General features: G+C 48.3%; 1 protein-coding gene across 7 annotated transcripts in view; it reads right to left on the bottom strand.

The window, feature by feature from the left end:
- Window positions 1–1,461: 1,461 nt before the first annotated feature.
- Window positions 1,462–13,739, bottom strand: part of Capn3 (calpain 3) — a 41,325-nt gene continuing 29,047 nt past the window's right edge. For 2 of the 7 annotated variants that reach the window (XM_021193218.2, XM_021193216.2), the window contains 12 exons: window positions 11,619–11,788; window positions 11,314–11,325; window positions 10,514–10,722; window positions 9,573–9,609; window positions 4,384–4,461; window positions 3,979–4,036; window positions 3,830–3,894; window positions 3,381–3,449; window positions 3,214–3,292; window positions 2,964–3,080; window positions 2,287–2,345; window positions 1,462–2,013 (listed from right to left, as the gene is read on the bottom strand). In XM_021193218.2, the coding sequence (XP_021048877.1) occupies window positions 1,987–2,013; window positions 2,287–2,345; window positions 2,964–3,080; window positions 3,214–3,292; window positions 3,381–3,449; window positions 3,830–3,894; window positions 3,979–4,036; window positions 4,384–4,461; window positions 9,573–9,609; window positions 10,514–10,722; window positions 11,314–11,325; window positions 11,619–11,788 (980 nt within the window). In that variant the 3' untranslated portion in view covers window positions 1,462–1,986. Of the gene's footprint in view, window positions 2,014–2,286; window positions 2,346–2,963; window positions 3,081–3,213; window positions 3,293–3,380; window positions 3,450–3,829; window positions 4,037–4,383; window positions 4,462–5,214; window positions 5,329–7,629; window positions 7,648–9,572; window positions 9,610–10,513; window positions 10,723–11,313; window positions 11,326–11,618; window positions 11,789–13,739 lie in introns of all 7 variants that reach the window. The other 5 variants (XM_021193215.2, XM_021193217.2, XM_021193213.2 and 2 more) reach the window with 4 other exon arrangements.

Genomic DNA, 13,739 nt, shown 5'->3' with positions numbered 1-13,739 from the left:
AGGCGTGTGCCACCACGCCCGGCTCCTGTTTTCATTTATTTGATCTTAAATTTGTTTATTTCTCTATTTCATACATAGTAATTAATATACCCTCATTCTAATTAATATACCCCATTCGTGTGTTCTACACCAGTGATCTTGAACAAGATCTGGGTGGTCAGTGTGCCCAAGAACTAGAAGTAGTGGGGCTGGAGGGATAGTCAGGGACATATAGACTACTCTTCTAAAGGACCTGAGTGTGGTTCCCAGCATCCACATGGTGCTCACAACCATCATTAGCTCCCACTTCTAGGGAATTGGATGTACTCTTCTGACCTTAATGGGCACCAGACATGCAGGCAAAAACACCCATACACATAAAACAAAATTACAAGTAATTTTTGATTTTAATTGTATTTCCCATTCTATCCGGAAACTAGGGCTTTGTTTCGCATGAATACAACTAACCTGTAGTGAGAATTTTGGTTGCTTAAAAAAACCCAGTTATGATATGTAGATATGCTTTTATTTTAATCCCAGTTGTATGATAAGAGGCAGCTTCACAGCAGGTGATTATGATTTGCTCCATGCACTAGCAAGGGTGTGGCTTTGCCAGCTGCAGATAGCTTAATTCTGGAGAGGGTATAAGTGCAACAGACCTGAAAGGGCCCATAGAGGCTGCAGATTCTCCCTGCTGTTCCTGGTTGGTCTTGTGGTTTGTCAAGTCATGAACAAAGAGACAGGAAATATACTGTTGATGAAGATTGGACTTGCCCCAAGGAACCCAACAACCCTAATCAGCAACTAATCTAAAGAGGTCTATGCCCCCTTTCTCCTCTTAACCTTTATCTCCTATCTAATGTTGGTGAATTGGAAGGAACAAGGGTGGAATAAGAGTTGGATGGGAGGGAGAGGTATAGAAACCCAAAAAATTAGATTAGAAATATGCCAACACTGACCAGGCCCAACCCTTCCAATACCTGACAGGACCAATTATGTGCATAGGCCAAAAGGGTTTTCTTTGTGATGTGTGCAGGAGCGAGATCAGATAGACTTGGATATTTCCTTTATGTTTGTGTGCATGCTTGTGGAGGTCAGGTTGATGTTACCTTCTACCTTCCACACTGAAGCACAGGTCTCCGTTGAACCCAGAGCTTGCGTCAGCTATCTAGCTAATTGGCTTTTTGTCAGTAATCTTTCTCTGGCCCCTTGAGATGGAAGTAGTGGTGGGTGATGACTCCAACAGGTATTTACATTTGTGTGGGTTCTGGGGACCCAAACTCAGCAATTTTACCCCGTAAACCATTGCTCCCTAGTCCCTCCACTGTATCCAGGCTCTCTCTCACCAAACCTCATCCTTTTGGCTTGACTGGCCAGCGGGCCTGCAGAATTCCCCTTGTCATGGTTCTCCATTACTGTAGTTACAGATGTTAGCTACCACTTTTGGCTTTTAGGGATCTGCACTGGGCTCCTCATGGCTGTGTAGACCTGTATCTACTCAACCATCTCCCTATCCCCAAACTAGATCTTTGTGGAGGTGATACATGAAATATGACTGGAAGACACTCAGTCTTCCTGTGGCTGAGAAATGCTAATAAGAATGGTGGAACCAGCCATGTGTGTGCCTTTATTTAGATAGCTTCTTTCAGAATGTAGCCATATTTTTGTCAGATATCCATGCCCGCCCTATTGACCCCAGAGTAGACCCACCCTAAAACTGGCAGAACTGAGTGCAGATGGTGACTAGGCTCCTTTGTGAGTGAGAGCCATCTACAGGTGCTGTGGACAACCCAGTAGAAGCTAAGTAGACAGTTTCAGAATCTGCAGACCTCCCCGCAAGCCAGACACTTCAGGTGGCATCAGGTTGTGCACCAAGTGGAGAAGGAACATGACCAGGAGCCCCCTAGGTTAGGTGGAGATGCACCCACTGGGTCTTTGTGGTAAATGGCTCTAGCTGTGTTGTGTTGAGATGAAATCCTGATTGCTCTTAGATGAGGTCAGTCTGGTTCAGGCATACATGGTAAGCTGCAGCCACTGGAAGAAGAAACCCTGAGATCAGTACAAGAGCAGACGCGGAGGTTCCCATCATCCCTAGGAATTGCTTGTGCTGGGACAGAGAAAGGGAGGAGACTTAAAGGAGCAGCCTGCCTTCCCTGGGTCTTCCCACCGAGGTGCAACTCAGAGGTGGGGCTAGGTTCTGTTGTACACCCACCCCAGGAATCACAGTCTTCAAGTTCTGGGTTTGGCCTGTCTCGTTCATTCCCGCCTTGGGTTCTGTGCAGAGGATGTGCTGTTTGCTGCACTTACCTCAAGTACGTTCAGTTTGATGATACCATCGCCATCCTTGTCAAATGCGTTAAAAGCTCCTGTGTGAAAGCGTAAGGCAGATGCTAGTCACAGACTCCCATTTGTCCCCTCCCATTCCTTTTCTTAGGGTTTGGTCTGAGTTTACTTGTGTTCGCTTCTTGAAGGATGTATCACTGTATGCATGTGGGCACAGAACATACATAGAGGTCAGAGGGGCAACTCTGAGATTGGTTCTCTCCTTCCACCTCATGGATTTCGGCCATTAAACTCAGGCCACCAGACCACGCAGCTGAGCCATCTTGCCAGCCCTTTTTTTATTACTGAAACAAGGTCTCTCCAAGTAGCCCAGGCTGGCCTTGAATTCATAATCCTCTTCCCTCTCCTACCTAACTGCTAGGACCACAAGTGAGCATCACCTGAAGTGCTCAGATCTGTAATCTAAGAAGCCTCTGTGCCGAGTGCTGTCCTTCCACACAAATCCATGCAGGGCGTAACCAGCATCTATCACTCCCTTGCATCTTTCGTCTCCCTTTGCCATCCTTTTCTTGGCCTTCAGAGAGTAACAGCTGACGTGCAGCCTCAGTGGAAGAGTGGGCAGCTGTCAGGCTGAGTTCTTACTGCTGTGGCTGTACCATGGAGAAGGAGCCTGGAGGGGCTTGAGAAGTCTGGGGACTTACTGAACATCCCTTCCAGCCTGACGAAGCAGCAGATGAAGCTGTCAAAGTCAATGTTCATGTGTTTGTCAGCGTAGCGCATGGTGATGATGTCATAGAGTTGGCTGTTGAGATGGAAGCCTTGGGGCAGGGAGAAGAAAGGATGAAGTTCTCAGGTTTGCAGTCTCCTTTCCCATCCCTTCCTGCTTCCCCCAGCTCTCAGGTCTACATGTTGTCGCCCTCTCTCCCCCCAGCATCCCCTGCACCCCAGCACCTGCATCATTGACTGCATTTCGCATCTCATAGCTATTGATGGTACCGGAATGGTCTGTGTCATAGTGTTTGAAGATTTTCTGAAAATACAAAGTTCAAAGACGGCAATCACACACTTAATCCCAAGTTAACCCTGTCCATCACTCCCACATCGGTCTCTCATCGCACCTGCCAGGCCTTGATCTTTTTCCAGAGGTGATGGAACTCTTGAAGATTCAGTCTCCCAGAGCCATCTGTCTAGAGGATAGATGTAAGGACCACAGACACATGGTAAAATGCCCCTGAACTGGGTGAAGGCGTCTAGGGTTCTATGCAGGGAAGGTGGTTAAACCACCTTTACCAGGGCCCCTGACTCTGCCAGGTTCTATCCTTCTCCCTTCTTAACCAGAGTTCCTGCCATCGCTACAGCTCACAGAGCCTGTCCGCTAGGACGTTTGGGCAGCATGCCAAGCAGGATTTCAAGTCGTAAGAGCCAGAGGTGATGACCAGCCATTACCCAGTATCCATTCCTAACCTCTGCAGACATCCAGGAGTATCCATGTAGGATTCCCTTAAGCCTTTCCCTGGGCATGGCCAGCCTTAGCTGTTCCCCTGAGCCTCGGCAAATGGAAGGATACGTCCATGAGAGCTATCATGCTTCTGCAGGACTCCAGCGTGAATCCTTGTGTCTTCAGATCCTTGTCTGGGGGGATGGAGAAGGGTGAGGAGCTGCTTTCAGACAGCTGGGGCCCCTGCCCATCCCCCACATCCAGCGTGAGTCGCTCACGTTTGTTCACCACTGTGTTGAGGACATTCTTGAGTTCATCTGCACAGATCTCCATGTCCTAAGAGAGAGAGAAGAGAATTGTGAAGGGCAGAGCAGCCAGTGGGGCAGAGGCTTTGCCGGACAAGTCCTGGCTGTCCACATGCGTGAGATCCTTTCTTCTGCCGTGGGAAGCTGGGGCTTTTCTGAGCCAGATGGGTTCATTTTTTTGCACCCCCAGCTGTCCAGACTGCAGCAAGCAGCCAGAAGGCTCTGAGCCACCCAGTCAGTGGTTGTGTTAGTTCAGAACCCAAAAGCACAGGTTTCTGTGATGCATCACACATTCTCTGGTTCTCCCAAACCAAATGACCCCTGTTAGAGGATGAGTCGCATGAGGAGCTGGGTCCGTGGGCTAGGAGAGATACATACGTCGCCTGCGATCTGCCTGAAGATGTTCCGGAACTGCTGCTGCTCCTCACTTTCCTGGTCTGTGTGGCCAGGCCGTGGCTATAGGGACACAAAGGAAACTGGTTTATGGGAACCCAGGCGTCAGTGTCCCAAACAGCCCCATTAAAGCAACAGCAGGTGGCACAGGGCTCATGTTTTCAGTCTACCTGCAAACTGGAGTGAGGATTCTAGAGGCTCTGCAGTTCTGGCACCTCAGGCCAAAGGACAAATATGCCGTGCCAACATGCAGACAGCATCCTCGACTCTCTTCCAGATAGAACTTTCTCTGCTGTTTTGAGCCTGACCAGAGGCCAGGTCCTCCAACCACTACTGTCTCTGTGGCTAAGTCCTCAAAGGACCTCACCCTCCCCACCTGATAGGTTATCCTGGAAGGAGGGCATGGCCCTGGAGTTCTGCAGGACCGCAAGGCTGCTGTCAGACCCCACTTTCTGCTACCATCCTTTTTTCCCTCCCTTTGCAACAACTCTGAGACAGTTCAGCTTCGTTCTCTGCAGCTGACTCGTCTCAGCCTTTGTCTCCCTGTGCGCCACTGTCCTGACTGGAGAGGCTTCAGTGGGCTGTGCTTGGCCTGTCCTTCCCACCCCGGGACTGGTTTGGTGTGGCAGCGACCTAAACACATTTACCCAAGAAATACCCGCAAAGTTCAGAGGAATTTGCCAGGAGGATAAGTCAGCAGGACAATTCCAAACCCCTCCCCTGTGAGCGAGCCAGTGTAACCCCTATGGACCCCAAGAGCATAGCAGAGCCCCCACTGCGAGCTAAACTCCCCATCCATGCAGCATGCTCAGAAACCTGTGGGGTTTCCCCTGGTTTATCGGGCCCTGCTTTGTCTTTGCCCTTCTCTGCCTCCTGGTCCACACCCAGCTCCTTGTTGCTGTTTGCTCTGTCTGAAACGAAGATGATGGGCTGGGGAGGGGAGGGAAAGGGGCGGGCGGGAAGGAAGCAAGTATTACAGGCTGACAACACAAGAGGCAGATGACCCCTGAAGCAGCTTTGTCCACTGAGGAGGAAATGGTCACTCAGGAGCCTGAGTCTCAGTTCAAGTCCCATGTCTGCACTGACAAGCCGTGTGGCTAGGAGACACGCCAAACCTTTCTGAACCTTGAAGAGTACTCTGTCTCTCTGTCTCTCTGTCTCTGTCTCTCTGTCTCTCTCTGTCTCTCTCTGTGTCTCTGTCTCTCTCTGTCTCTGTCTCTCTCTGTCTCTCTGTCTCTCTGTCTCTGTCTCTCTGTCTCTGTCTCTCTCTGTGTCTCTGTCTCTCTCTGTCTCTCTGTCTCTGTTCTTTGTTTTATTTGGGGCTGAATCCCACTGTGTAACTCAGTCTTGCCCTGTGTATACCACCATGTGTGGTTTGAACCTCAGTTCTTTCTCAGTTTTATTCATGTTTTAGAAAACAATGAATGTGTTATATAAGTTGGAGGGTCCACAATTGTATCCCACCTACCCATTTTCCCTCATGCATTCGTTCCTAAGTAACACACACAAAATCGCTTAGAATGCTGAGCACAGATGATGTGATCGGTGATCATCAAGTACTTTTGTGGATTTATTTTTCAAGTGAAAAAACACTGAAGTGTCCCAGAAATTCTGTGTCAAACCCATTAAAAATGAGGCTTTCAGGCCAGTCATGGTGGCACCCAACTGTAACCCTAGCAGAGGGAATGACCACAAGTTCAAGGCCATCCTAATAGAGAACAGAGCTCCAGCCCCGAAGTAGCCCAGGAACCTCTCATGCCTGTGGTGTGTCTGCTCCGCCCAGCCCTCCTCCCCTCATGTAAGAAGTACCTTCATTGGTTGCTCACACTCATCTGCTACTGCACCTGGTAAAACCTGACTTTCCCTTCTGATAGGACCTCTGTGGAAGCCAGATGGTTAGCGAAGGCAAAACTGTACTTACTGTGCAAACCCCGAAGGTACTACAGAAGCAGGAGGGCTACCTTGAGGCCATGTTCATGCAAGTACAGAGGCCACAGAAGAGCTAGAGAGTGGCCGCCACATCCTGCCTGTGTTGGTGTGGTGGGAAACAACAGGGCTTGGGGCCAAAGTGCAGTCAATCTTAGCAGCCTCAGCTAAAAAAAGCAGACTGGCCAGGAAGGCTCCACTCTGTTCCTGTGCAGGTCACCCAGCGGGAAACACCAGAGAGAGCAGCTCTGCTGGGTTTATCTCTGAGAAGCTCCTTAGACCGCAGCTTGCTCTTATAAACAAGGGCTCTTGCCAAAGCTTATGAAGCTCATGGGGAATCTCAGAGCAAGCGAAGGTGATGGATCGAGCAGATCAGTGGGCAGGGTGTAGCCATGGGGCATCTCTACCAGTCATTCGCTTATAGACTCACATGTGCTTATTGACAACACAAGCCTTGAAGTGTAGGGAGCACTGGGGAGGGAAGGCAAGAGATTGGTCTCAGAGTAGACATATGTGGGACTGCGGGTCCAATGTCCCCAGTTGTTACTGTGTGGGCAAATCTCTTTGCTTCTCTGAATGTGAGCCCTCATTTTAAAAAGCATAAACAGTTCCTACCTTATAGATACTATTATATAGTGGGGTAGGGGCTTGCTATAAGCACTCCACATGTTATATGTTCCCTCTGGGCTGGACCAGCACCCATGCCAGGAGAACCTCTGTGATAGATTCCTCAGGACCACCATAAGCACCCACACCAAACCTTGTCTAACAGCTGTGGTATTTCAGAGCACAGACTCCGGGGAAGCCCCTGGCTAAGTGTGGGCTCAGGGAGACTAGTTTGTCTCTGCCTTTTCTCCCTCTAAAGTCAGGACTGATGATGGAACCACAGTCCAGGATTACTGTGAGGCTGAGGCGAAGCATCTGCAAGAGCACCCAATCAGCAGAGGCTTCAAGGAGAAGAGGAAGAAGTGCGTCTTACACATGCCACAGTGTACATACACACATGCCACATGTTACACGTGTGTATACATATGCATGCATATACACAAGTATACATACACATGCCACGTGTTACATGTGTGTATACATATGTATGCATACACACAAGTATACACACATGCCATGTGTTACACATGTGCATACATATGCATACATATGTACAAGTATACATACATATGCCACATGTTACACATGTATACATATGCATGCATATACACAAGTATACATACACATGCCACATGTTACACATGTATACACACACATGCATGCATATACACACATAAGCACAGTGCCTGGCCCACTCACCTTGTTTTTTTTCTTTTTCTGCATAGAAAGGGGGACAGTAAATGAGGAATGGGTGAAAATCAAGTTTCTAGGGTGGCCAGCGGCTCAAGGCTCTGGGGTCCAGATATTGTAATCAATTGGAGCTCAGTGGGTAAAGGCACTTGCCACCAAGACTGACAACCCAAATGACCCCTGGGAACCACAAAGCAAAAGAAGAGAACTGACTGCCACAAGTTGTCCTCTGACCATCACATGTGTGCTTGGGACATGCACATACATGAATGAATGAATAAATTAACAAAACACAATTTTTTTAAGAGCACGGAGTGCAAAGGAGGAAGAGTGTTCTCCCGCCACATCCCAAGACTGACAGCTGCTATGCTTTGTTCTGCTAATCCGACTCTGGGGAGGGAAAGGACCTTGCCAGTCCTTAAAAATCAAATTGGTCGCCAAAGTGTGGCTCATTCAAACCTGTGTGAAAGTGAGGATTTTTTAAAAGGAGATTTTGTTTTAATATTTAGGCAAACATACAATGGAGACTCATATGTGTTTCCAGGTTTAGGGCTTTTTTTGTAAAATCAGAAAGTTTGGCGATTACACTGGGCCGGCAATGTCCTGTGGCAAGTCAGCTTAGCCATTACCCTGTGTCTTTAAAAAAACAACAAAACACAACACAACACACATACACACACACACAAACCCAAACAAAAAAACAGGGGTTTTCTGTGTAGCCCCAGCTGTCCTGGAACTCTCTCTGTAGGCTTTAAGATCACAAGAGATCCACTTGTGCCACCACACCAGGCCCACCATGTGTTATTTGAAAACTGTTGACAAACATAGTTATGTAGGGACACTAGGCCCCCTTCCGCTGATCTGCAGTACTCATGACATGCCAGTTCCCATGAGCCGCCCTCCTCCCCCTTTAAGCAGCGCTAGAGTTGAATCCAGAGCCTTGTGAATACCAGGCAAGCATTCTACAATCAGTCACGCTCCCAGTCTAGGAAATCTTTGAGTGAGCAACTCCTGATACATACTCTACGCTGTTCCAGCACCCAAAGGATGAGGAAGAGCAAGGTGCACCCAACCCTAAAATAAGATGTGTAGTGGTTAGGAAGGTGCCTGGCTCCAGCCCTAGCATGGAACCAGCATTGTGATCATGGGAGTCACTACCTGAAAGACACTCAGTGGGGCGTTTGTTCTGGGTCAAGTCACTCTGAGAACAGCCCAAAGATCCATGGCAGACCTGAGTCTCCTCCATTACACCCACTCTTCTCTCCTGAAACACACACACATACACACACACACACACACACAGGAGAATCTAAACTTCTCCACTGCTCTACCTGCCACTTCCTGCCTCCAGGAGTGCAAGGAAGCCATTTAACCCCACTGAGCCACCACCTTCTCGAGTGAAAAGCTGGGATGACAACCTCATCCATCTCGTCCATTTCTCCGAATGTTTGAAGAAATGACGTAAGCCACATTCGTGAAGGATATCTAGAAATACCCTTGTGGTATACATGCTATGCCAGACATTTCACATGTGTGAGCTTATAGATCTAAACGCCACCAGCATGGCCAGGAGATTAGGATTATCCTCATTTTGCAGAGTAGAAAGCTGAGTCAGAGGGGTTCTGTAAACTTGACCAGGTCACCAAGGTGGAAGGTGAACGACCCAGGTTCTGACCCTGAGTTCTGATCCTAGTCCCTTCTTTCTGTGTGAGAAATCGGATGCGATCCAACCTCTTAAGCCGATATTAGCCTTTCTTATCATCACTTCCTAAATCCAGCTGCCTTCCTCTAATTGATAAAATACTTTCTCCTCTTCCACACTCCCGCTTCTGACCAGCAAAATGGTTCTACAACGGAGACATCGTTCCTTCTGCCCTGCACACTGGACTGCCCCTGCCTGGGTTGGCATGTGACCCCCATATCGTCTCATAGTTAAGAGCCTAACCACTTACCACTGGCCGATCCACAGAGATTGTATTTTCAGCTTCCCTGTGAAAAACACAAACATAGGGTATCTCATTATCCCCTGAACAAACAGGACCCACCCCCAAGAATTTGTCCAGGTCATGTGGCTTCTTTGTCATCAAAGATTTGAGATTAAATCTAAAAGAGCCGAGGACTAAACACCCACCAGGAGCCAGCCTCGAGTAGATGCCATTCCCAGAAAAGCCCAGGCGCATGGCTACTCCTTGGTGTTGCCCAGAGCTCCCTCAAAGCATGGCCCAGCGACCTAGCAACAGACCTAGCACCTCTTCCAGGGACAGAACTCAGAGAGGCAGGGTCTGTCAGTCTCTCAGGTCTGCTGAGATGAAGCCTGGCCAGCTTCCTGTGCATTCCAACTACTCTCACTGGGTTGTTGTTTCTATAAATCTAATGTGTCTATTAAAACAATGTGTGTTTCCTTGTCCTTTGTCCCTAGCGTGTTAAGCTTCACGAAGGCACTGAGCCCCTTCTGTTTCTGTGGTCATGTTTACTTCATGGGCCCCAGTGCCTGGAAGAGTCCTGGGGTAGAATGGCTGCTCAAAACATATCTACAGGATGAATGGAGTGAATAAACATTTGTGAGCTGCTCTAGTGCCACAGGGCTATAATTGCAACTCCTCTGGAGGCTGGGGTAGGAGGATCAAAGTTTCGAGGCCAATCTGAGTGAGTTCAAGGCAACCTGGGAAATTTATTTAAACCTGTGGTGGCCCGGGATTGAACTCCAGGACTGTAAAAAGCAATCAAAGGACTGAGGGAACCCCAGTAATGGCCCAAGAGTACAGAAGGGTAAAGGCCTGTGGGCGTGTCCCAAGAGCCCTGAAGGTAATTAGTCCAGCTGCCTCCTGGCTATAGGATGGGCCACATGAGTGACCTCTTAGGGATAGGTGGGGAAAGCCAGGCTGGCACTCACTCAGAGAGATTCCTCTTTTCAGAGAAGACTCGGAGGATGAATTCCCCCTCCTGGTGGGGCTCGTAGGTGGAAGGTACGATGACATACTCGCTGGGCGGCAGGCGGAAGCGCTGGGACACCTCCCGCATGTTGATGTAGGTTTTGCTTCTGGCCTTGGAGGCGTTGTACAAGAAGAAATCTTTCTGCAGGTGTTGCTTATTCCCGTGCATCTGGGGACAAGAACGCAAGAGAACTGAGCCCCTTGGGAAGGTTGCATGGACCTGCTCATAGTCCCCTCCAAGGGTCCTAACTCTTTGGTCATTTGTTTCACAGTCCTTACCTACCTACTTCCAGTTCCTAAGTCCTCAAATTGCTGAACATCACAGAAATTCTGTAGCTCACTTCCTCCTCTTCCTTTTTGGGAGAGGGGGGGCAGGATTCAGAAATAAAGGTCAGGTCTATGTTTTTCCCTTGGCAGGGCCACTCACTTAAAATCCCTCAAGCTCACAAGTGCCCCAAAGATGGGGAAGGACTCTGACTGGGCTCTGAAGAAGGCGATTCTCCTACTCTAGGAGGCAGCCTCCTTCAAACACACCTGAGAGTGTATACTTGCACGACTATGAAAGAGTAAGTGTGGGAAGGTTTGTGTGTTTGATGGCAGGGTGTCCTGGTGGGAGGGAGAAAACGTGCATTACGGGCGTGGTACCTTCCTATCAGCCTCGCTCACCAACCCTACCAGGAAGTTTCTTAGGGAGCCACAGACAGACTTAGGACCCCCAAGGAATGCTGCACACCACGGCTGGCTGCTGCCACTGCTATACCTCTTTGGGAACCTGGAAGCGAAATAGAAAAAGAACACCTCTGATGTGAATGAGGGTACAGAGTCGGCCGAAGGGAATGCCAGCAACATGAAAGTGACTGTAGGCTCTAACTCATGCTACTACCCGGCCAGCTCCGGTCCCACCCACTGCACTTGTGGCATTTACACTGATGACAGACATGTGTGGGCCTGAGAGCAGGAGCTCTAGTGGTCACTGGGGACAAGAAAAACCAGGGGACCCTGTTGGAAACTCCCAAGTTCTCTCCGCTGGAAAGGTTTCCCGTGCTGGAGCCGGGGCCCGCATACCTCGTAGATGGCGAAGCCGATGGTGAAGAGGTTGGCTCCCAGCTTCCGGTCCTTGCGCCGGTTCTTCTGCATCAGAGCCACAAGGAAGCTGCAGATCACCTCAGAGTCGTCAGGGTCATCGTCTTCCTCCAGAAGCTTGAGGCGGTACTGTGGGTTGGTCCAGAAAGTGTCTGTGACCCGAGAAAGGAAACACACGTTCAGATACGCCTCTATGAGAAAGGGCAGGAAGGAAAGTAGGACAGAGAGCCGGTCTCCTCTGTTCCCTATGAGGGGTAACTTTAAGGTTTTGATTTATGTGTGTGTGGGTGGTTTGCCTGTCTGTGTACCACATGCGTGTCTGTGTACCACATGTGTGTCTGATGCCCTTGAAGATCAGAAGAGGGCCACCATGCGGTTGCTGGGAACCGAACCAAGGTCCTCTGCAAGAGCAATAAGAAGAGCTCTTTACCACCGAGCCATCTCGCTAGTTCCCATTAAATGGATTTTGACTCAGAATTAGGGCAGAATTCCCAGAATTTTTTTTTATAAAGATTTATTTATTATATGTAAGTACACTCACTGTAGCTGTCTTCAGACACTCCAGAAGAGGGAGTCAGATCTTGTTAAGGATGGTTATGAGCCACCATGTGGTTGCTGGGATTTGAACTCCGGACCTTCGGAAGAGCAGTTGGGTGCTCTTACCCACTGAGCCATCTCACCAGCCCCCCAGAAATTTCTGAAATGGCCTTAAGAACTGCTGCCAACTCGTACTACTTATTTATATAAATGGGATTCTCAAGATTGACAGTTATAACATCAAAATATCCATCAATTCCAAAAAGAAGATGCTCTGTGTCCTACGGTATCTAATATTCCACACGATTTAAATTTTTGAGCAAAAGTGAACAAGTGCATCTATCTCATTAATATAAAATAAATGGCAAACTTACATGTACACCATGAACTGTTTTAAAATAAAATACATTTATTTGGGCTGGTGAGATGGCTCAGTGGGTAAGAGCACCTGACTGCTCTTCCAAAGGTCCAGAGTTCAAATCCCAGCAACCACATGGTGGCTCATAACCATCCGCAACGACACTCCCTCTTCGAAGACAGCTACAGTGTACTTACATATAATAAATAAATAAATCTTTTAAAAAACATTTATTTTCTTTTAATTTTTTAGAGATAATTCTCTGACTACATTCTGAATGCTGGGATTAGAAGCTTGTGCCACCATACATGTTTTCTTCTCTGTGTGTATGTCTATGGAGGTGTGACTTCATGTATGTCAGGCAAGCAAACCACCAACCGTGATACACTCCCAGTCTCCCAACTAAATGTCTTAATGACTTATTATCAGTAAGTGTCTGATTTGCATACCTATTTTATACACCTATACACAGGGTTATGTAAAAATTCCTCATTGAAAAGTGATATGTAAAAAAGTTTAAGAGGCCTGCTTCCCATTCCAGACAACTGTAAGATGCACAGTTATTTTATGGAAAGCATGATTCAAGCCTTTGTGTACTGATTGGTGAGTGAGACCCCTACCCTTGTGCTGGCTAGCTTTATATCAACTTGATACAAGTTAGAGTCATCAGAAAAGAGGGAACCTCCTCCCCGCTACCATTGATAAAAGGTCTCCATAAGATTGGGCTGTAAGCAGACAACCCGTGGTCCTGCATTCTGTAAGAAACCAGGCTGAGCCAGCCACGAAACAGCACCCCTCCATGGTCTCTGCGTCAGCATCTGCTTCCTTCCAGGTTCCTGCCCTGTCTGAGTTCCTGAATTCCTCCTATGATGAACAGTGATGCCAAATAAACCCTTTCCTCCCTAAGTTGTTTTGGTCTTGGTGTTTCACCACATCAGTAGAAACCCAAACTAACCCAGCACTTCTGGCATTGCACGGTCTAGATGTGCAATGCTGTCACGCCTCCTCCTTTCTGAATGCTCATTGTCTTTGACACTGACAGCTGTAAGTCTGACTTTTCAGCCTGCTCCTCAAGTGCCACTGGTCTCTAGGAGGGGGCTTTATGTGTCTCCTCTGGTTTCACCTATGCTGTTTCCCTAGGCATCTGACTTCTCCATTGTGGTGTGTGTGTGTGTGTGGTGTGGTGTGTGTGTGTGTGTGTGTGTGTG

The sequence above is a fragment of the Mus pahari genome, chromosome 3, assembly GCF_900095145.1.
Source record: "Mus pahari chromosome 3, PAHARI_EIJ_v1.1, whole genome shotgun sequence".
Classification (NCBI taxonomy): Eukaryota; Metazoa; Chordata; class Mammalia; order Rodentia; family Muridae; genus Mus; species Mus pahari.
This window is presented reverse-complemented; position numbering and strand designations above follow the sequence as displayed.